This window comes from Embiotoca jacksoni, unplaced genomic scaffold (genome assembly GCF_022577435.1).
Source record: "Embiotoca jacksoni isolate LCO1_2020_lvr unplaced genomic scaffold, fEmbJac1.0.p SCAF_16, whole genome shotgun sequence".
NCBI lineage: Eukaryota > Metazoa > Chordata > Actinopteri > Embiotocidae > Embiotoca > Embiotoca jacksoni.
This window is the reverse complement of record NW_027185296.1, coordinates 355514-379236: the sequence shown is the minus strand read 5'-3', so window position 1 is coordinate 379236 and position 23723 is coordinate 355514. Positions and strand designations below refer to the sequence as shown.

General features: G+C 40.2%; 1 protein-coding gene across 2 annotated transcripts in view; it reads right to left on the bottom strand.

Moving 5' to 3' along the window:
• Positions 1-23723, bottom strand: part of pex5la (peroxisomal biogenesis factor 5-like a) — an 88120-nt gene that overhangs the window by 12355 nt on the left and 52042 nt on the right. For both annotated transcript variants that reach the window (XM_069150016.1, XM_069150017.1), the window contains 9 exons: positions 22360-22569; positions 20759-20879; positions 19796-19889; positions 19499-19528; positions 16707-16802; positions 7367-7483; positions 5203-5346; positions 3642-3712; positions 472-690 (listed from right to left, as the gene is read on the bottom strand). In XM_069150016.1, the coding sequence (XP_069006117.1) occupies positions 472-690; positions 3642-3712; positions 5203-5346; positions 7367-7483; positions 16707-16802; positions 19499-19528; positions 19796-19889; positions 20759-20879; positions 22360-22569 (1102 nt within the window). The remainder of the gene's footprint in view (positions 1-471; positions 691-3641; positions 3713-5202; positions 5347-7366; positions 7484-16706; positions 16803-19498; positions 19529-19795; positions 19890-20758; positions 20880-22359; positions 22570-23723) is intronic.

Genomic DNA, 23723 nt, shown 5'->3' with positions numbered 1-23723 from the left:
GTGGTTTATGGTTTACAGATTAAATAATTAGTTGTTTAATTATTAAACTAATCAGCAGACTAATTGATCATGAAAATACACAAACATCCATCACCACTGTATTATTAGCAAAGACAAAACTATTCTTAAAGTCTTCTAAAATGCGCTCTTAAATATTTATTGTCACCATTACTACTTTTTTAAGAAAGCTCGAATTAAGATAGCCAAACATTTCTTTCCACTTCCTTAACAATAAATTTCCACTTGTTGCAGGGGCTTAACTTTGTGATCTGAAGATTGGAGAAGCATGTGGTCAGTGGTCATTGTGGAAACGAGTAGTTTTTGTAAAAGTTGATTAAAAGTTCAGAGCCCATCAGCGTGTTGCTCGTACAGCACTTGAACATTTTGAAGACGTTGTAAACACAACACTGATGTTAAGCACGTCTCAGTTTTCACAAGGTCTGGAGTACGTGTACAGTTTAAATACTCTACCCTTCGTATTTGCTTATGTTGGGAGCTTGAGACATCCTGCGTTGGGAGTTTGGGGAACCCATCAGGTGCGTCTTGCCCTTCAGCCGGTGCTTGTACTTGGGATTGTGTCTCAGCCAGCGGAGCAGGGCCTCGCAGGCATCATGGCGCATACCGGTGTTGGTCAGGCTCACTGCCAGAGCCATGAGGGCCGGGAGGTTGTTTGGGTGGAGCTCCAAACACCTGGATGGAGACAGGATCCAGGCATTGGAGAGGAGAGATTGTGTAAGGTTTGCACTTCAAAGAGAAATCTCAATTTGACGGATATTAATTGGGACAGGCCAAAGCAGAAGAACATCAGGCAGAGGCTAATGATTTCTGGGTCAGGATGGATGAGCTACACTTCTCCTGCTCTGCCTCCACTGCAGAGAACCAGGTTTTCATGCTGCCCACAGATGCAGGGTTGAATGATTTGAATAAGCTTTGTATTTAGGCAAAAACGCCCTCGGTGATTGTTCTAGTGACGGAGAGTGTGTTTGCAGTGTGTCCTGAAGTTATATCACCAGTTATATAATGTGGACGACTGCCACTGAGATGTACGCTGGCCTTTGCAATTGAAAAAAGGGAAGACGAACAGAACTGTCTTGACTTGGATTAGTTAAAAGACTAGAGGAGAGGCCAAAACAAGATTTAGCTTTCATCAAGATAATTTTCAAGCCAGATTTGCTACAGCTGTTGTGCCAACTTCCTTAAAACCATCATAATCTCAGACAAACCAAATCATTTCAGTCTTCCACTGAAAAGTGCTATTGGTGAAGATTACATAATCTTTGATTGAGGCCCCTAAAATACACTGTATACCCACAGGGATGTGTTTTTGGGACAAAATGTTAAATTTCCCCTTCAAACCAGGTTGAGAAGAATCCCGATCTTTTCAGGTCTAGAGTGATCAGAAAACCTTGTTTTCCAGAGACAGGACTGCCTGTCCATTAATAAACATAAAATAACCATAAATCATTTACACTTTTGCCTCCTCAGTTATTCACAGCACTCCAAAAAGTGTTTTTCACAGAGCTGCGGTAAAACATAACCATGGTAAAGCAGAACGAAGCAACTCTGTCGACTCTCTGTAGAAGATATTTTCAATATTATATAAACTTTTTCTTTGAAAATCTGTCTGGCATTATTTAATTATGTGTTGAAAAAAACAACAGAATACAGCAATATTTTAACATGATGCTCGCCATCTGAAGTGATGCCAGTGTAGCAACAACAGGACTAATGCCAGCTAAGCATCTAATCTCACTTCATACCAAAACACTCCCCTCACAGATGGAGTGATTACATAATAAACTAAGTAAAACAAACACAATTCAAACTACCTGAGGTTTAAATGGTATTAAAGTTGCTGTAAAGCAAATGACAACATTTGCTTCTCAATACATTATATACGTGGGAAATGAGTTGCTGAAAGCATGCAAAGTTTGAAAACTTTGTCGCACCGAAATGTGGACTCAGACCGTTAAACAGTTTCTCATCCATCTTCAGCTTTTTTTTAGGCGGGGCTAAAAGCGAGCTTCAGTACGTCACCGAGCTGGCCCACAGACGGTTTATATAACCGACCATCGCCCTCCTGGCTGTTCACTCTCCGGACGCACCGGCACCGTCCGCTACCGCCAGCAGTTCACCACTCAGCATAAGCTCTGTGTCCTTGTTATAATTACACTCGATAACTTTTCCAGAGGTAACTCTGCTATACCTAGTCCGCGGTGCAAACCGCTAACGTGATTTTACTCGGTGTAGAATAACGGTATTTTCGCAAAATGGAGGTGGAGGTGGATGTGGAGGGACATCAGTGAAAGAGAAAGACTTTCGGCTCGACCTGAGCAGGTTCAAAGTTTGAATTGACGTGATATAACGAATTGATGCGATGTGATGCAGCATTGTGCATGTTGCAGTCGTTACAGAACTAAATCAACTCCTCCGCTCTTATTATCTCCACTATTGTAATGCAGGTGCGTTAGAAGTAGTCGGAGAGCTCGCTGTCTGCTGTCTCTGGTGTCCAGTTTTACTCCTGTGTTACAGCTCAGGGGGACAAGCTTCATTTATATGCATCTGTATGTTTCACTCATTGGACAAATAAATTCTAATTCTATTCTGTTTTCCCAAAGCAGGCTGCTCCAACCTCCAGAGAGACAGAGTGCCAGTGGGACATCATGCATAAAGTCACCCGAGAGGTTGGATGTCAGACGAACCACTTAGCGGGGAAAAGAACTGCAGCCACACGACTGTCATACAGAGCACTGAACACCTTCCAGCGAGTGGGCGGAGCTTCAGGTCCTCCAGGGGACACGCCCCCCCAGTCTCAGAGCAGAGAAGACTGATGATTTTCTCACGATTTCAAAGCCTAATTTAACATACTTGTCGGCGTTTTTTTTTCATTCAAATTGGGATGGGTAGTTAACAACCCATACTTGTGTGGTGTGATGAACTTAAAACTCATTTTAATTTCTACTTTACGGCATCTTTAAGGAATATGCACGAGTGTGTTGGAATAACTGAGATTCTTGCAGCAACAGATTTTTTTTGCTTCATTTGTAATCCATTAATTTAAAACAGCAGTTAAATTATATTTTAGTGTTTCACATCACTTGAGGTGGAGGGATGGTTTCTGTTGGATGGCTTTCTCTTGTGTTTTCCTTTGACTTGTCAGTGTTCACACTCCCAGATAGGTGCAATTTCTGGCTTCAGCAGTGTTATGAATGAAAGTGGGACACCTCCCATTGAGAACTGTGTTCCTAACCTGGCTCTCTGTGTGATCCCTATCCATGTGGTGTGTCTCTATTTTAGGACTCAAAATCGCCAAAACTGTCTCTCCAATTGATAGTTTAAAAACTTGAATAACAGGAAAACAAAAATGGTGAGGTCATTTTTGTTTGGGCTGGTAATATAGCACATTTAGTTGTGCCTTTGTTTTTGTTCTAGCTGAATATGCTGCTGTTAAAAAGTTCATTGCAACTTTTCAAGCAAATTTCACGCGCCGGGCTCCATCTTTGAACATAACATTTCCGCAGCGTCCCACTTGTGCAAACATATGGTGTTTCTGAGCAGTAACAGCTGACAGTTCTTCCTCGTCTGCGAGCGATTTTATTTTGGAATTTAAATGGGAATGAGATGCAGTTGTTTCTCATTACCTCTGGAGGGAGACAATTGCCGCCTGCTCGTTCTCATTTTCAGCCTGGGTGGTCCCCAACACTTGCCAAGCCTGCAGGGAAACAAAATACAGGTAACGGTAAACAGCAGGGTGGAAACCTGGACGCAGCAGCCTGGGTCCTCAAAGGGCTGAAACACAGCAGGAACGCCGAATACGATTGACGCTAGTGTTTCAGACGGCTCGTAACAGAAGAGCTGCAGTGCATTTAAACATTCACAACTTCACTGTAATTAAAACGTTCCTGAGGTAAAACAAGCATGCACACACTTATGATTAACTCTGGCAAGGTGTTTAGTCTGGCGTGTCGTCCTGAGATACTCCACTAAATCATCCAAGCAACAGAAAGCCATTTATTATTCAAAGAAGCTACCAGGGATGATGCGATGAAGCATGCCTTATCGCTATGAAAAGTAAAATGATACTCCTAACCTACTTAAACTTAAATGATTTTATTATGAAATAGTCAGTTCACAGAAACTGAATCAGTCAGCTGGGATAGGCTCCAGCACCCCCGCGACCCTGTTCAGGATAAAGTGGTTATAGATAATGGATGGATGCTTTAAACACAGAGGATTGCTATTATGCAGATTTTCTGTTGCTTGACAAATAGATTCATTAAGTAATTAATGACTTCCACTCTAAAGGATACTGTTGAGCTTTTTCTCTATGAACTTTAAATTTGGGTGTTCGAGGTCTTGCAGGTCAGATCTGTGTGCCAACACGAGAGGCCAGACAATGATATAACCAAAAATCCAAAATGTGAGATTACCAGATTACTCTGCAGGGCACATTTAATAACCTGTTCTAAAGCTAATCTCTGCAGATGCCTTTTTGTTCCAGCCTTTGAAACGAGGGGCGAAATTATTTCTGAATGATTCAGAGGTCCTTACAGTGGGGCAATAAGCCACTAAGCGCCCTAGAAGGGATTCTGGAATCGTATTAGTTCCATACACCGCGGGATAATCCTCTCCTCGGAATAACTGGCACATTTCTGTATATTCCAGGGGATTTCGAAAGTACTTCGTATGAAGGCTTTGCTCTTTCAGCTTGCAGAGAGGTCACTTCTTTTGAAATGGGGAGAACACAAAAAGGAGAAAAAAACCCTGCAGAATGAGCTATTATTCAGCTCACTGGCCAAATGGAAATTCTCATCAAGAGAAAAGTTGAGTGTTTTTGCTACAGTACACAACTCTTTTACCAAAAAAAAAAATAAAAAAATCCCTTGCCCTTTACAGGCAATCAGCATCGAGCCTGTGGGCGCTCCCCACTAAATCTGCTTCACATAGCCTGTGGTCAGTGAGACATTCTTCCTCTGTAGCTACTCACAACATGAACCTTGGGTTTGTGCTAAAAAAAAAACCTGACTGATCCTGTGTAATTGACCGGTGTTGTTTTATTTGCCATCTTTGCTGCAAGCTAACCTACCTCCTTTCTCAAAACACAACCCATCTTTAAATATGAATGCCTCCACGGTTACTTTGACTGGTTAAATAAGGAAAAAACACAAAGTGTGTGTGCTTGTGTGTACTGAATAAATTCACCTCTGAATCATGAGGGTCCTGCAAGACGGCCGCTTCCAGCAAAAGCACAGCGTTTGGCAAGTCTCCCTCCCGAGATTTCTTTCGTCCCTCGTCGAACGCATTAGGCAAGTCCTTATAAGGATTATCTGTGTGGAAGTAGTAACCCTGTCAGCAAAAAATAACAAAAACAGGGACAGTGGCAATGTCAGTTTCTCTCGTCCATATTTAAATGCAAACCAGGGCATCTGTCCTGTGTAGTTGTATATTTAAGCAAAGCTCCTGCAGCAGGAATCGATCTTTTCTGCTTCACATCAAACCTGGGCTCAGCTCCCCGGGGTTTGTCTGTTCTCTTTAAATGTTAAACTTTGCATTTTCAAACTGTGATTACCCTGGTGTGTTCCATGCTTGTGAGCCTGATGACTTTGAAACAGTTTTTTTTCTTTAAGAACTAGCACAGCGCTGGGATCAATCAGAAAGCCCAGAAGTCTGATCTCACATGATTTCCTAATAAGAAGGTCAGGTGATGTGTGAAGTACAGCGCTCGACTCATGCTCCTGCCCTGTGAAACTCGCAAATGTTACTTTATATCACTCTGATGCTGTACACACATAAGATTGACTGCAGGCTGTATTACATCGTACTATAAAGCTATTTATATGTATTAATTTAAGGAAAATCTGTTTTATCATAAATCTGATCATTTGATATATTTTAAGTAAAATCTAACCAATTTGTTGAATTAGTTTTTTTTTTTAAATTTGTTGTGTAAACTTCAAAGCTGCACAGCACTGGCAGCTGAAGCTGGCAGCTTCTGTTTTCTTTGGAGCAAGCTTTCTGTCTTGTTTTTCTCTTGGGTTTTCCCAATTTTCTTGTAACGATCCACGAGCAGCGACAACTTTAGAGGAATAGTTTGACATTTCGATTCACTGATTGGACTATTTGCTAAAAGTTAGAGGAGAAGATCAATACCACCCTTTTCTCTGTGCATTAAGTATAAAACTAAAGCCAGAAAATGATTAGTTTAGCATAAACTAATCATGACATTATGCATCATTTGTTTATTCCATACAAAAATTTAAATGTGAAAGTTGTGGATTGTTTAAGTTAAAGTGACCTCAAGCCCCTTGTTCACTGCTGCTACTGGCTCCACTCTACTCTACTGGATTTTGGTACAAGTTACTTTTCTGGATTTTGTTTTCCACTGCCGATAGTAGCCCCTAAATGCGGCGTTGTTACTCTAGCTACACGGAATGAAACTACCATAACATCATTTTCAACATGACACACAAACTCATGGTGTGGTTTTGTGAGATTATATTACTTGAACTGTCCACTGTCTAAAAACAATCACGGCCCCTATAGTAGCTTGGCTAGTTAAAAATAGAGGTTTTGTGCAGGATGTTCCCTGTCACACATGCACCAATCAGTGGTCTACAGCTTTTTCAAGTTACCTTTTTGTTGTTGGTGATTCCAAAATAGTACCAAGTACTATCCCCAACTTTTGCCCAATGGAAAACGAAAAAACACAGGTGGAGTTGAGACGAGCCTACCCGGTATTGGCAGTGGAAAAGGAGCTTTAGTGTTCCCACTGGTTGTCTGGCCACCTCACAGTGACAATAAGTCTCCAGTAACTTGTTTTTAAATCTCTAGTTGTTTCTGAAATCACTCCGTTGCTCACTCATTCATTAATTGGACCCTCCTTCATAATTATAATCATGTTGTGCAGTGGTAATTTTTTACATCCACAAAATATGGTGCATTGCAATTTGGATTTATTAGCAAATAGCAGTGCACATGCCATATACACTACTTTTTTCATTCTATTATCACATTTTAGAGGGTTTTAAACACTATAAATTAAATTAAACACTCAATTAAAGTGTCCAACATGTAGTCAACCACATAATAAATGATTTGTGACACAGCCTCTAAAACAAATGAGATATAACATGTTAATCAGCGAACTTCAAAATAAGCATGCATGAGTCAGGTTTATTTTCACAAAAATATTCTCAAAGTCAAAGTATAGTAGACTTCCTTTACATACCATTTGCTCATTAACTCATTTTAACAGTAAAATTGTAGGCATGCATCCATTGTTTATGGAGGCTGGCAGGATTTTTACATCAGCGTCATCAGGACAAATTTCTGTACATGCTGATTGAAACCTTTTAATGATAGTGACCTTCTCGTGCGGAGAGACAGAAGAGGGAATCTGCGCCTGCTCGTTTTCTGTCAGCCAGTTTCGTCGAGCCAGCTCCTCCCACTCCGCCTGCATCTTATCCCAGAACTCGGTATCTGACTAGAGACATTAGAGAGAGGGAACACGGTGGAGGAAAGGAGGGTGGATAGACAGGAGAACGAGGGGAGGGGGACAGGAGAGAATGAGCGATGAGAGCGCAGTAGAACAACAGCTCTCGTAATTTCCCATCATCCTACTGTTGGAAATGTCACATCTGTCCGGCTCCCTGGCTGGCTGTAACGTATGTGCAGCACACTCCTGATGACTCATCATATTTGCATGTCAAGGCAGAGTTTAATGGAAAAATACGTGCTAAAAATACAAACGACTAAACAATACACAAGATTGAAACCTGATCTCACATTTAAATGAACTGCCAGGTTATTTAAAATGGAAATTAATACAAACACAATAAACCCAATAATTCTGTTAAAGGTTTTTACACCAGCAGTGTTTTTAAACACATCTCTGGAACGTGGCCCGAATTTTCAAATATGATCAGTTAGAAAACAGTTTCTTAATTGTGCATATGAAAAAATGTCAGACTGGGACTTTAAAGCCTCCATTTGACATTTGAACTGTTTTTTGCTGGTATTTCAATGAGCTAACCACAGCCTTGAAGGTTATCGTGGATGGAAAACCTGTCAGTTTATAATACCATTTCACTTACTTCCTGCAATGGATTCTCATTTTCTGTCTGAAAACCAAAGCCCGTAGAGCAAAACTTAAATATAAGCTTATATTAGTCATTTAATTTCTTTTCACAATTAGCGTTGTTTGTGTACTTTAATTGTGATTTATCAATAATAACCCTTGTGTAAAAAGACCATCTTTCAGCTAAAATTAGGTTCTGGGAGTAAAAAAATGAAAGTTTAAAGTGTGTAACAGCATATAGATTCAGTAAAAATGATGTGCTTAACAGTGGAAGTGAAGAAGTCAGGAGAAGAGATGAAAACGTTCTAAAAAGAAAACAGTGTGCAACTTCCACATTAAAGTGTTGTCATAAATGATTGTACACTTCAGCAGCAGTGTCTGAAAATGCTCCCGCTGTGCAGCTAACTGTCCTACTCACATCGAGTGAGGAATCTGACTCATTTCATAACTTTAGAACATGGAAGAAATTGTTCATTTGAACTTTGCCTGAAACCCAGTGTTTGATTAGCTGTAAGTGAGGATTGTGTGTGTCGTTGGTACAACTAATTAAGTTAGGCAGGCCTGGAAGCAGTTCAGAGAGGATGCAGTCAAAAGGCAAGGAAGGAACAACTCGAGGAAATATAATCATCAGACTTACAGTTGTTCTGTTGAATTTAATTATGATAGCACAGGATATTATTTAATTTAAATTTGAAGAGTAAACCGTTTCTTATAGACAATGAAGTGATGATGCTTTGCCTATATTTGAACTTATTGTACTCATTCTCTAAAACTGTGTATGATTCTGAATATACATAGAAATGACTGCATTCATATGTTTTTCTAACTTGCCAAACTGTCATATCTTAATGAATGGATTCCAACATTAGGGTTAGGTTGATTCCCCTCCCCCCCTAGTTTTTTTTGGTCCACCAATCCTTCCAACGACCAGACAGCAGATGGCAAATGCTGTCTGATACTGATGTATTTCCCTGTAAAGTATTACAAAATGATAATTGTTATTGGTTATGCGGACATACATATGAGTTAGATGTGAGTTATCTTTGGATGGAGTTTAAAGTCAGCTGCGTGTCATGTTGCATACACTTACATATTTCCTGTCCTCTTTTGTATTCATGCATTGTAGTAAAAATGTGCGGACTGTACTTGCTGAGTGTGTATAGTATTTTCACTATAGAGGCATTTATTGTTAGGGCCATTTTTCATGTATAACTCGCACGCATTGCCGCAGCTTTTTTTTTTTTTTTTTCTCCAGCTGGCTGATTCCATGATTCTTGGCTGTCTTCCTGTCAGGCAGTGCAAACCGGCAAGAATAATGCCAAACAGAGCAGAACAGCCTCCTGTGACTTATTACTACATGACAGCATTGTGTACAGTAAGTGTGTGTGTGTGTGTAGTGATACTGTAGAGGGGAGCGGGGTCAGAGATCTACTGTAAGGATGTGCGTGTTTGTGTCAATTGTGTTTACATCTCCACATGAGATGAGCCTTTTGATTGACATCGAGGCCAGAGCGTGGCCCCTGCTGGTGAGAGATGGCAGGTAATTGCAGTCTCTCAGACAAATTGCCTGAAGGTGAGACTCCAGTGTTTGGAGGAAGCGCAGTGTCAGAGGGTGGCGGTGGTGAGGCAGTATTTGTTGCAGGATTGAAGAGTAACTGTTTATGTTGAAACCATGCTGATTCTTTACAAGTTCTTATTGTACTGTGATACGCAGAATATCAGTGTTTTTGTTGTTGTTTTAATGCAGAATTTTTGGTGGAGTTTCATATATTTAGTTTTTGACAGTCCAATTTTTTTTTTATTGAAAGTCATGAAAATTGTCATGATACAACTCTTGTAGCTGTGGGATACATCTTGGATTCTGTGATGATTCAAAGAATAATTTTGCTATGCATATGATACTCAAGAAATGTTCCTCTTATGCTTACAGCTGCTTGTTTTGAAGTGGTGACTAAAAGTAGAGAAGCTGCAATGTAAAAATGAGATCTAAGTCTCTGGAGGGCTCATAGGTGCTGCGGTTTCCGGGGCGGGGTGGACGGGTTGGCCTCGCTCTACCTGAGGCAGAGGGAGGTGGGGCTGGTTTGGGAGGGGGTCTGTTGTCAAAGCCAGCAGCTAACTTTACAAGAGTTTGACTAGTTACAATAAATGTTACAAACTTAGCCGAACTCATCAGGCTGACATTTCTCTGTTCTTTGTTTACAAGCAGTTGAGATCATCACTAACATGAGAATAAAAGGTCAGTCCACCTGACCAAGTGAGCATGCTCGGGTTAGTTAAGCTATCACATTGTCACTAACTACTGGCTTAACCCCCCTTCACTTTAATCAGCAGGTGGTGAGCTAGACAGGGGAGAATTGCTCAGGTGTAGATGAGTTAACAGCTTAAAACTATACACACTCAGCACTGCTACGTTCACACAGCTGTACTGCTACCGTCATACTCTGCTCAGGTGTACAGTTGTCGGCCTCACCATCGCACACATGCACTCTCGCTCCACTCGGATAGGTTTTTGCGTTTATTTGACTCAGACACTGTGAGGAAACATTTGGGTGCTGCGCATCAGTCTAATAATGGCAGGGAAAACCCTACTAAGCTTAGCTGTGATAATGGAAATGTTCCGATTTGTTGACGCAATGACATCATAACTTTTACACAATGCAACGGTGAGACGTAGTTACGTACGTAACTAGTTGGTTCCAAAAAGGGGAGCAATTTCAGTTGTGTGGAAGTGGTTTGGTTATAAAACATCAGATGTACAACAAACCACAGAAATATGAGGGCAAACAGCTATGTTTATATAACTTCACATAACTATAACACTTATTTTGTTGCAATTGTCTGTTCTTGAAATTAATAGTCAAAACATTTTTCAGTATTTTGTTGTACTATCAAGAATATTATTGCAGAAATAACATGAAATATCGTATTATATTAGGAGCATGTCACCCACCCCATACTAATGCAAGTACCTCTCCACCACTGTTTTGATTGTGATGGATGTGTTTGGTAAAACTATAAGGGGTATTATAGGAACGCAGAACTGTTAGTCTTATGGCAAAATCACTGCACAGCCCAACTTCTCTTCCTGGCTGCCTGCAGTCTTCTTCTTCGTGCTCATGTGAATGGTTCTCAATCGTAAGCCATTATGGTAATTTGCATAATATAGCCTAAATGTTTTCCATGATTTCTCACCGTGTTGTGGGCCTGTATTGACACTTTGACCTAGTTCGTCATCTCACTATTTGCGTCGCATAGACAGTCATTTGTTTGAACTGCGAAACCCCATTTAGAGTGTGACTTGTTTTAATAGAACCACAGGGTAACTACAAATTGCTCACGGTATTAAAACGGAGCAAATATAGGGACTATTCTTTTTTCAATTTACAGTAAATTCATATTTCTAAATAATGCTGAGAAGGATGTTTTTCAGCACTGGCTTTGGCAGTTTAATTATAAGGAACAAGGATACAGCGAGGTAATTTATATCCTGCGTATCACAGGAGTGAGCCCATAGCTGTGATTTTAATTTCAGCAGCTCTGATGAAGTGTTACGTGTAAGAGACGACGAGTTTCCCGCCGCCAAACCCGGCACCACTGCCTGGAAATGAGCTGAGGGTTGGAGGTGGGGTCGGGCTTCATTAGTTACTTCATGAATACATTATCAACAACATGGATAATCATGACAACAGCTACACAGCTTGCACATACCGACGGCTGTTTGTGCAACCCACTTTTAGCAAAGGTGTATTTCTATTTTGCTTCTAGATTCCAATTAGTGTTTCTTAGTCAGCTGGACGGAGGTAATATATACAGTGAAAATTAATATACACTGCCAAGAAGGTAGTTTGTAGAAGCTGATAATTCATCTAAGTCAGGTAAAACACTGAAACCTTTGAACATGAAAAGAAAGGTACATTATTTTTCCCTCAGACCTTATTTTACATGGATAGTAAAATATGGCCAGCAGATAGTCAGCCAGTATTTAAACTGCAACATGATGCCTCATCCTGTGTTTTCTTGGATGTTGTACAGATGTGTGTCAGTCAGATGACTTGAAATAAAAATTGTAGTTCATTTTGCACATGAATGAGGCTTAAGGGAAATTTAGGCATACAGGTTTTGAGGCTTTTGGCAACAATCAAACAGGCTATTTCAGTAAAGTGATAAAGTGACACATTTTTCATGATCCGCTTACTCTGTAATTGAACTGCTGAAATGAATAGTTAATAATCCATAGCTGAACATTGCTCCTCCTTAGATAGTCAGGGGTGTTTCAATTACAATAATTATGGCTTTAAGAAAATGTGAAATTCCTGGAGGGACTGAGTGACAGCTGGAATCTGTTTAAATCCCAAAACACAATCGAACAATTTGCAGATAACTCAAGTTAAATTTTCATCATTTTGTCGATGTGTGTTGCAGTACTTTATTTGATTTATTTATATTGAAGAATGGCTCATTGATAATCAGTATGTTATAGATGAAAAGATTGATTGAGTGATTGATTGATTTTGGGCTGTATAAATACAATGAAACTTGACTTGATTTGAGCTTCGCTAAGCATCACACTGAAGAAAAGGAGTTGTCTTGAATCTCTTTGTGTGACAATTTTTCAAGTGTTTGTGCTCTAACATTATCTGTTTACATCAGCATGAGTTGTTAACTTGAGACTTGGTCTTTGGAGGAAAACAAGTTCATGAATAGGGGTTACTTATCCACTTTGCCCAGGGGGCTTACATTACAAAAAGTCTCATTATTTACCAGTGACACAGCAGACTCCAAAAAAAAAGAAAAGCACTTCTCATCTCCAGAGCAGGGCTAGCCTGGTCTTTCAATGTTAATGAGCCACCCACTACTGTGCTGCGTAGACCAAGTCTTTGGTCAGAGGGACAAAAATAGGAAGCTGGAGTCCTGATAATGTCAATCAGAGAAGAATAAAATACATTGGCCACAAAAATTGCATTGAACTTTGAATTCATGACAACATTAGTTGAAGTCTGACCTGGAGTAGCAACCAAATGTACCTCCCTGTTATTTTAGGAAGAAGCATCCATCCTTCCACAGGACCTTCTTCCTGTGTTGGCATGTTTATCAGAAATTTGTGATGTATTTTACGGTTTGAACAAGTTTGTGATTCACAACCTTAACTTTCAGGCTCAACCCAATCACTTCACTTCACTTCACTTCAGCTCAGGCACAGGCTGAGAGGGTCAGGCTCTGCGCTGCGTTGGAAAAATGAACTGAGCGAGTGCACGGGGGTTCTTGTACAGCTGTGGGTCTGATGAGTGTCAGATGTTTAACATACACAGCAACAGCTGTTTCACAGCGACCAGCTCGATTTGCAGGTAAATCTCTATGCTTCCTGTATAGTTCAGCTAGGCTCCGCAGAATCACACAGGATTCATGGCTCACTGTAGAAATCGTCACTTGCCCCACCTTAATAAGTGATTTGCTCCAAAGTATCACAATGTATCAGGGTATTTCTGAGATAAAAATTATTCATGAAGATATGACCAAATACTGACAAATATTTTATTAATTTCAGGAACATTCATTTTCAACAAACAAAGTGTTATAGTTTTATATGTCAGCATAAACATAAGTTTGCCTTCAAATATTAAGAAAAATATTGGTTTTAGTTTTGTAAAAAATAACAATAACTCAGCGGTTCAGATTTTTTTAAAAATAAAATATAGCCACTGTCAAACCCACTTGTTGTTGCTGTGTGTACTTAGCGTACATCACATGATGTCATTATGTCAACACTTTGGAATATTGCCATTACTTTTTCTGCACTGTATTCACTCCTATATGCACCTTTGATCCAAGAAATTCCCTCTTTAGATTTGGATTTAAACGTGATGGGTTTTTGGCAGATGCATTGTGCTCATGATGGAAACTTTGCAGCTCAACAAGGAAAGTTTGGAGTTTAGTGGTCTGCTTGAGGGCATGCTGATGGAAGTGGTCGAGGTAGGTGACGGCATTACTCATTTACTCATTTACCCATCCGCCTTTCCCCCGGGAGGACTGTGGATTAAAACCACTGACCTTTTGATCACAAGGCTGCATCTGTAACTTGTAGACAATTGCACTGCCTCTGCAATCTCCAACTGAACCCACACTGCCTCAAACCAATATTCTGCAAGATAAAAGTGAACTTGTCCTGCTGCTGCTTTAATCAAACAAGAGGCCACACAGTCACCTTCATCTCATCTGTATCGCCACTGTGGGAGCGATTTCTCATGCCCCTCAGCCCAAACACTGTTCCCCAAAGTCACAGTTTAGCCTGTAGCTGTTCCAGTGATTCTCTTTTTAATAAAAGTATGACATTGTCATCAGTTCAGATTAATTGACGGTGTCCTCATTTGACATGGGCAGTCACTCATCCAAGTTAAATATTTCTCAAACAGCTGCTTTGTAAATTCATTTGAAATCTCATCACAGCCGTTTAATTCTCCCTTCTCACAGATTTTTTTATGTGTAAAAGCATAAAACCTGATGTTTCTCATTAGTGCTAGCTTTGTAAAATGGATCAGATTTAAGGGAATAATTCCTTGACTGCTCCCTCTCTGGGTCCTAATTGTCTTACATTTGGCTGCTTTGTCTAATTGAATGAATCTGAAGAAAGGCTGTGTGCTGATTTAATGTTCTCTCTACCAGCTGTGCCATCTCTACCTCCATGTCTTCATAAGTATGAAAGAGCATGCATATGCACAGCTAAATGGAAATTACATGATTGAGGGCTTTGACATTGACAACTGAAGCCAAAATGGCTGATCACTTGCCCTCAGAGCTCGTCTCGAGAGGAGGCCAGCACTCAGGCTGCTCGATCGAGGCTGGGAGATACTGTTACCAATTGATGCTCCATGCTCAGACTCTTGTCGAGGGCCATCTCAGAATCCCATCTCTTAACCACTCTCCAGATGATGTGTGTACGCAAACTGTGCAATAATTTGGGTGGATACTGCTTCATGGCTTATACAAGATATTACATCATTGCTAAGTTTGGGACGGGATCCCCAAGCGGCCCAATCCGCTCCTCTACCTTTCTCAACATCTTCCAGTGCCTGCTCTATTATTTATTGACCATTACACATAGCTCAATGTGCAACAGTCTATTGTAACCTTCAGTAAAGCTGAAGTAACTCAATAGTGCAGGGTTCCCTTCCATTTCTTGGGAAGGGAAATGTCCATTGAGTGCTTTTATTAAAAACAGTTTTTCTGGCTACATCTCTTATCTAAACTGTACTGTACAGAAACTCTGCTTTTTTGTTGCTTGAGTATCTGTGTGACGTAACCTTCCAAAAATATCACACACAAGTGTCCAAACCTACCGTAAAAGCCGGAAAAAAAAAAAATTCAGTCTGGATGGAAAATCTCATTTCACTCTGTCCATCTAATCACTGGATCAAATTAATGTACAAAGACTTTGAAGAGTAAAAAGTGATGAAAGTGCTTTGAGTAGAGAGTAAAGAGAACAAAAGCTGCTTCATCCTCGAAGATGTAACGAGTTTTCAAGGTATTTTCCATCTTGTCATTACGACAAACCTCACTGTGTCCCTGAGAGCACGAGTACGTCAGGCATATTTAAAAACTCAACACATTCAGTGTGTCTAAACACAATCCTAAAATGAATTAAGCCATATCTAATTAATGTACTGTCACTTGTGATATCTGATATGTCTGACTACAAAATGACTGACCTGTTTACCTTCCTATTGTTGGCTAGCTACGTGCCGTGAATATTTTTCTGGGTCAACCACCCGGTGAACTCGAGTGTGTGGATCTAGCACATGCTATTATACTGGCAGCTAGCACCACAGGGGCGAATACATCACAGGAAGCACAATCGGGATCATTTGACAAAGAGATAGAAAGGACTAAAAGAGTCAAATGGAAATGAGCTCCACGGGGCTTCAGGTAGATATTCAAACTGCAGGAGCGATTATGAGGCTACATGGGCAATGACGGTGGAAATGTGATATTGAAGAAAGTTTCCAAGGCTTAAAGTTCACAGAATCCTCACTTTATTGCATCTCTTTATTTTTTAATATTTCTACAAGAACTCATGGGATTTTATTCCTCTTTCTCATAAAGTGCGGGGCAGAGTTGGAGTTATATCAGTTTCTATTGGAGAAAAGGTTCTCTTTACTAAAGAAAATAAGGCTTAATAAGTAATATACCACCAATTTCTTTCACAAATATCTTTTCAGGATTAAGACCGGGTTGATCTGGAGTTAGAAGAAGCTACAGAGGAAGACCTTTTGAGCTCTTTGGGATGGTGTGCCAAAGATTCTATGATTCTATGATTGATTACCACTTTTATTTTTGTATCTCTGGGCAACATACAAAGATAAAAAAAAAAGGTTTGATAGACAGTTTTGTTTCGATAAAGAAGCCTGTAGCCCACTCGTCTGTTTTAATCAATTTCTCTCACCACGACTCCACACTAATACTCAAAAAGCAAATGATCTTACGATGAGCCGTGCACAGAAGAAAGAGGTCAGCTGCTGGTATTTGAAAAACCAACCTGGTCCTTCCTGTTAAGTCTTATTAAAAGTCAGCCGTGGAGTTGACTCACTGTTGACAAGTGACAGATGTGAGGTGTACTAAGCAGCACTCTGCTTACCTCAACAGCAGCCTTGGCTCGCTCAAACTCCTCCTCCAGGGACTGATGTCTGGACAGGAGGGCACTCCCCCACCGCGGCTCCTTTGTTAGGCGAGCCTGTCACACACACACACACACGCGCGCACACAAACACGCACACGCACGCACATAATTCATAATATAAACATATATGCACAAATAAAATCCATGAAATATACGCCTTCACTCGGCACGTCACAACCACTCACGCACGCACATCCACATAGCGCCTCACATCACGCAGCCGGAGTCAGAGGCAGAGACGGGCAGGGAGAGTGTGCAGGGTCAGCCGTCTCTGCTTTCTCAGGGACGAGTAAATATCCCTGCCTCAACAAAGCCTCTGACATGCTTGGGAAGGCCAGCAGAATTACTTCTGTCAGCTCCCCCTCCTTTCCCACACCCCCGCAGTCCCGCTCCTCATCTCAACAACATGCTAGCATCTCTCAATTTCACCCTCCACCCCAGCCCGGCCCCCTCTCATGTACCAGCACATGCAATATCAGACTCAGAAAAATGCTGATAAATGCTCAGTTACAGATGTGGACATGAAGCCTTCCTCTGCTGCGAAAATGGAAATCGACCAATTACACGCATGTGGGTTGGCATTATCAGAATAGGGTATACTTTACATGATTCCATGTTACACATTTAACTGCGACGGGTAAATGAGTTTGAGATACCATTTCATGCTCGGATGAGATATAGCACCACATTTAATGTAAATAGCGTTGACTATATGTATCCCGGGGTTAGCAAATCCATTAAACAGTCTGCGACTGCTCCGTGTGTCTGCAGTCCGTGACTTCCCCTGCTTGGTAGTCAGGACAGTCATTACCTGTAACAGTTCCCATCTCCGTTGTACAAGATTACTACATGTTATTATTAATGGACAAAAGAAATTCCCTCATCTATTTATTGTAGATGACCACATTTTTATTTAGAATAACAACAGGCATGCAGTGTTCAAAAGAAAACTTGCCACAGTTACAATGTTCTGCGAGTGGCGTGTGAAGAAACTGCAGCCCGCTAAAGTGGGATTGTTTAAGGAAAAATCCACCCAAACATTATTTGCAAAACGGGTATTAACTGTTTCAGATAACACTTTTTGGTTGTTCTGGTTTTGTCTGTTTAGTTTAGTTCGCCCAGGTATCTGGCAGGATTTGGTGCTCTGAGATTTTCCCTATAATCTGATTACAGAACAATTTTTTAACTACCAGTGGGATAATATCAGCAGTTAATGTCAACCCCTGCTCCTAGTTTTCAGAAACAAAGAGGGAACATTTAGAGGGAAATTTACTGTAGGACAGGCAGTGACACCGTTTCTCTGGAACACAAGACTCAATAGACCAGAATGCAATGCAGCTCTGATGCTGTGGTTTGAATCGAAGGTGTTTCCTTGATCATCTGTTAGCAGTCAACAAGTGTTCATATGGTGGATCTGTATGTTCACATTTGATTTAAAGCATCAGGTGCACTTTATTCTCTTGGGTTTGTTGAATTGCATTGTGGAAAATGGAGGAAACCATAAACTGTTAAACGCCCCCTGTTAAAACCCCTTAGTTATCGGTGCTCCGTCAAGCCTCTGATTCTTGCTCTGTGCATGTCACTGCGATCAGTGACACATTTACCACAGAATAAATTCCTAGTCATGTTTGAAACAATGAGTCCTTGAATTCATAGAGGCAGACAAAGCAGCTTCTCATTTCTGGCTGGCGGCGATTGATTTTTGGCGGCTGAAATGTCAACTGCTAATTTTTCCAGCGGAGTTGTTTTAAAATGAGAATCTTGTAGAGGCCTTAAATGTGCACCTAATGTACATATACATGTTATAATACTAAATGAATAAAAGCTAAGACTTCATGTCTCTGGAAAAAGTTACAGTTTAATTCATAGATGAAGTTTAAAGCTCAGAGAGAGTGTGAAACTCGACTGAGGACACTTTTGTCGTGTTACATAATACCAAAAATCTAATTCCATGCAATTACTCCAGGAAAGTAACGGATGTCCCGAGGTCTAACACTAAAATATTCAGGGTGGATTTTTCCTTTAAGCTCAAATTTTTTTAGCCACATACGTATTATTTCAGTATATAAATCTCATGCGAGACTTGTCTCCTCTTTGCATGCAGTCTGTGTGTGTGTGCGCGTGCGTGTGCGCGTGCGTGTGTGTGTGTGTGTGTGTGTGTGTGTGTGTGTGTGTGTGTGTGTGTGTGTGTGTGTGTGAGAGAGTGGTGAGTGAGTGCTACCTGACAAGCGGGAAACTAAAACCACTCCTTACAGTACCTCTGTCAGCGAGCTGCCATGTAATTCCTGAATGAAAACATTTTTGTGTTTGTTTGCCAATAACTTCCCTCCATCACGGACAGCTATCTTTAATCCCAAATCTATTATTTATCAGAGTGCTGAAAAGGTGATGTATGCTTAGCTGCCTTGGTGGGATCAACACTAATGGGCTCAGAGTAAGGCTGCTGAATAATTCATAGGCTATTAATCTAGTAATGCCATCTGGAAACAAGACCCCTTATGCAGACCCTACACAGAGACATCAACTAAGGAGGAAAGCGCTTGACATTTGGACCTCGTAACACCACAAAGGAACAATCTCAAGGCCAACAGTATATGTGGATTTCCTCAAAGGTGCCTTTTAGCTTCAATACAGTCACCTTCCCTTTGGTGTTTAAAGTCTAATTTAATGAGATGATGTGATGTCGTTTTACTGGTGCAAATGTATAAGTCTTTCAATGTTGTATGAAAGGAATGCGAAGGGAGTCTTACATGTCTTCCACTAATATACTGCCTGTTGAGCTGAAATGGAAAAATTGTAGGTGTTAGGACAAAATGATGGGTAAACAATCACGCAACAGATTAGATACAAACTTTAATATTCACACAACATCGACATGCAGTCGCTTAATAAAGTTAAATTCATTATTTCATGATATTAATATAATGGCTTAACCATCAGTCACAACAGTGTGTTTTAGAGGTGTGAAGCTTTCTCAGTAGACTTCAAGTGCACACAGAGCACACTGATGATGACTGCTGCCCGCTCCTGTCAGACTGAGCTCTTACTTGTGATGCGAGGGCACACTCTGGCTCGACTTTGGTATTTGCTTCCAAGGTGTTCTTATTTGATGAGTCTAAGTGGGTTTTACAGTCTATGGACCTGGAGGGGAGGAGAGAAAAGTTGGATCAGTGATACAACCTGTAAGCAAGAGACCTCTTGAGATGCTTTTCACATGTACTAAACAAGCATTAATATTTCTCCTCTTTAAAATCCATGTCACCTTGGCATGTTTGACACATTTTCAAAGCATGGTTCAAACTTCTGGGGACATTTGTGATCCAAAACAACTGTACTGCGAGAAAAGAACTGATATTTTTGTAATCTTTGAAATTTTCTATGCGTGAAAACTCCATGGTAAATGTTGGTTAGAGCATGAAAAAGGATACAAAATACAGCACTTGTTTATACCTGCAATAATAGATTTTTTTGTTTATTTATGCATAGAACAACAAGCTGACAAACACAAGTCGATTATTTACTTTCCTCGTTGTTGCTATCCACCTGATGGAGATCCACCATGTTCAGCAGCTAGTCCCCGTGTCTGGCGTTTTGTTTGTAATGTACAGTATTTTTTTTATTTTTTTTAGCTTTTTAGAAGAAAACAGGTGGCTGCTGCAGCTGAAACTGATGCCGAGTGAGAACAACCAAGCTGTGTGCGTGAAAGCCAAAACTATGAGCTGAGGCTGAGACAGATATTAGAGGAAGAAAGAACATTTCCCATACAAATATGCAGTTAAGTTGTTTATATAAGGATAAAAAAGAAAAAGAAAAAGTAATCTATAATTACAGGTGCGTGACAAGACGCAAACTCATTTATCCTCCATAAATAGTAAATCATAGCACTAGCCTTAAATGTGAGCGACAGAGTAGTCCAATCCCATGTGGTGTAATTCTGTTGGATATTTGGTCATACAAATTTTGCTGTGCCATTAATTCCTGGTCAGAACATCAGAAAAGTCAGGACCTACCACAGAAACTCATTGGAAGAATTTTTAGAGGAGCGCCGTCTCTCCATCTTCCATTTTCTGTTGCCATTTCTCTCAGGGTTGGGAGTCAGGTCTTCCCATTTATCCAGTGAGCCAATGGTAACTGGTGACAGTGTTGAAATAAAGAAGAAAACAAATAAAATCATGAAACAAATGGTAAAATATCGGTTGCCCTGAAGAAAATCGGTTATTTTTGACCAATGCTGATGTGTTTTAGCTTTGGGAATTAGGGGATAAATAATTTCAATTTCACTTGTCATTAAGCACTGATGCTAAATTAAAAAAGTAGTCGTTTTTTACATTAATTGAAATTTTCAACACTGATTTTCAGTCATTAATAAAATCCTCCTGATTGTACAAACTGAGCTAAAAAGACAATTTAGACAATAATTCTGCTGACGTAAAAAAACAAAAACATCAACCAAACAGCTGCCCACAGAAGCAGGACATGAAGTTTAGCTTGTAAACGACTCTGGTTCTAATCAGTCTCAATGAATTATACATCACTGGAGTTTCACTCACTCTGCACAATTACTTAACACAGAAGACTTTAACCTTTTCAGCTGGCATATACAAAAGTAATTGGCCGTTTCCTCGTAATGTCTTTAATTATGATCCCTTTCATTATAGTAAATTGGCTTGGTCCTTCTACAGCCTGTCTCGGGCATTTGTGATGTGAGTTCCACAGGGGATGATGGGAGTTATGGATGTTGATTGTATGTCAGAGGTTTTGGGGTTGTGAGATATTTATAGCTTTTGAGCTTCAGGGTGGAGTGTTTGATGGCAGCATATGGCAGGACAGGGGATTTTTGGGGTCATTTTATAGGTGCATGTGACATTATTTGTAAATAGAATAGTTTAAATAAACGACTAGAGGACACTGAGGTCATGCCAGTGTGTTTTTAACTCTTAACCTACAGCTCTGGTTATGGTCACTCCCTTTTATAACAATTTTGAGTACATACCAAGTAGGGATGTCAAGATGTTTGTATCAATACTGTTGAACTTCCAAAGATTCTCAATATAATATTTGATACCACAAATATAGACTATCAAGTAATTGAAAGTAGTTTAACCTGAGCTTTTATTTTAAAAAGTGTGCTAACACACACACACACACACACACACACACACACACACACACACACACACACACACACACACACACACATTTAAATGTTATTAAGTAGCATTCTACACTGTGTTCAGACTCGGAAATAAAACATCTACACTAATGCTGAAAACCTATGTAAGCTTATTTTCTTCCATAGAAAAGTTGATCAGGAGCGGATAAGTGAATCAATACAGAATCAAACTATAAGCAGAGCCCATAATGATATTGATGTGAGAAAAATTCATCCCTATCTGCCCCTGCTGCTGCCATTTCACATGGTGTTATTGTCCTGTATCTACAGAGCCTACAGCATCTACGGTACCAACTGTACCACAGGAAAAACGAGAACTGTCACGTTTTTAGAGTTTTGGCATTGACCTTATGATACCTCCGTTCTGTGTAATTGTCAGCCCTCTGAGAACTCAGTAATTTTGATAGAAGTGTGAAACACCTTAGCTGTGCAGTCTACCTGAGTCTAGTGATGCCCTCTCCGGGGTTCGCATGCTTGGTCTTCTCCGTTCAACTTCCACCTGGATCAGCTCCGTCTCATCTGTCTTTTTCCTGTGCGAGTTTTTCTTCTGGCCGTCTCCCCGGGACGACAGGGGACTCTTCCTGTCCTTGCTGTGCCTCCTCTCTCCAGGTTCACTGAGATCTAACAGGTCCAGTGTTGAAGACAGAACTGTGAGGAGATGACAGCGGATTAGCATCGTTGCTATCATAAATGTATTTGTTTAGTCCAAATATTTCTGAGCAGGGTTTTGTTTGGCAAAGCGATGCTGATCCGAGAGTCTCAACAGTAACAAAGGGGGAAGCAGTTCATATTTCTATTGATGGTCTCACACTGTTCCACCGATCTGCAGATGTTCTGACAAGAAACGCAGCGTTTCCTGAGCAAAGACGGGTAAGACTGCAAACTAGAAAACCTGGATGTGAACACTGAAGGATTTAAAATACCACAGCTTTTAATATGTTATGATGAAGAAAATTCTTCAAGCACAATTGTTAGTTAAGTATTTTTGGCTACTAACACTGAATGTAAACATAACTTTTGCTTGTTTGCAAGAAACCTCCACAGGGCACCACTAACTTCTAAATATAGTGTCGATTGTAACAGCAGTTTTATATTAGTGTTGCTAATTTAGCTTTTTTTTTTGTTGGGTTTATTTAAAATGTAAAGGGCAGTTTGGACTGTTTCACTGCTCATAAAAAAGCAGGAAAAGTACACTTCATATTTTTTGTCTGCAGTAGACAGAGGATACCTTCATAGGTAATATTATTGAAGAAAAATGAGAGCAACGTGACTTGAGTTTAATCTCACATGTACATGTTTATTTCTAAGTAAGCTCCTGTGGCAAAACTGAATTGTGTCTTTTCATGCTGGAAAAAAATACTTTCATTCTTCTGTGACCTTGTTATTTTATGCGAGTTATAAAATGAGTCCAACTTTAGTTTAGTGACTGGGACTCGCTTGTTTTTTTTACTAAGTGCTGTTTGAGATTGCATTAAGCTTGTATCACATATTGCGAACTTTAACTTTCTCTTTGTAATAAGAAAGAACGACAGGTTTCAGTCATTGTACTGCATGAAGCTTTGATTTTGATCTTCACGTTTCTTGACATGGTGAGTTGAGTTGTCAGGGGTACTTACGCTGGAGTTATTCCCCCTTGGGTGGACATCTAAAAAATGTCCTGCTGCTCTTTTCAGAGGATCTAAATATACTTCAGGCAACTGCACAGTCTGATAAGGATAAGGTAGACCCTCGAGGAGCTCCGGTTTGGTCAATTAAGTAATTCAATCTCAGGTTGGTAGAGCAGCAGCGAAGGACAGAGCCTC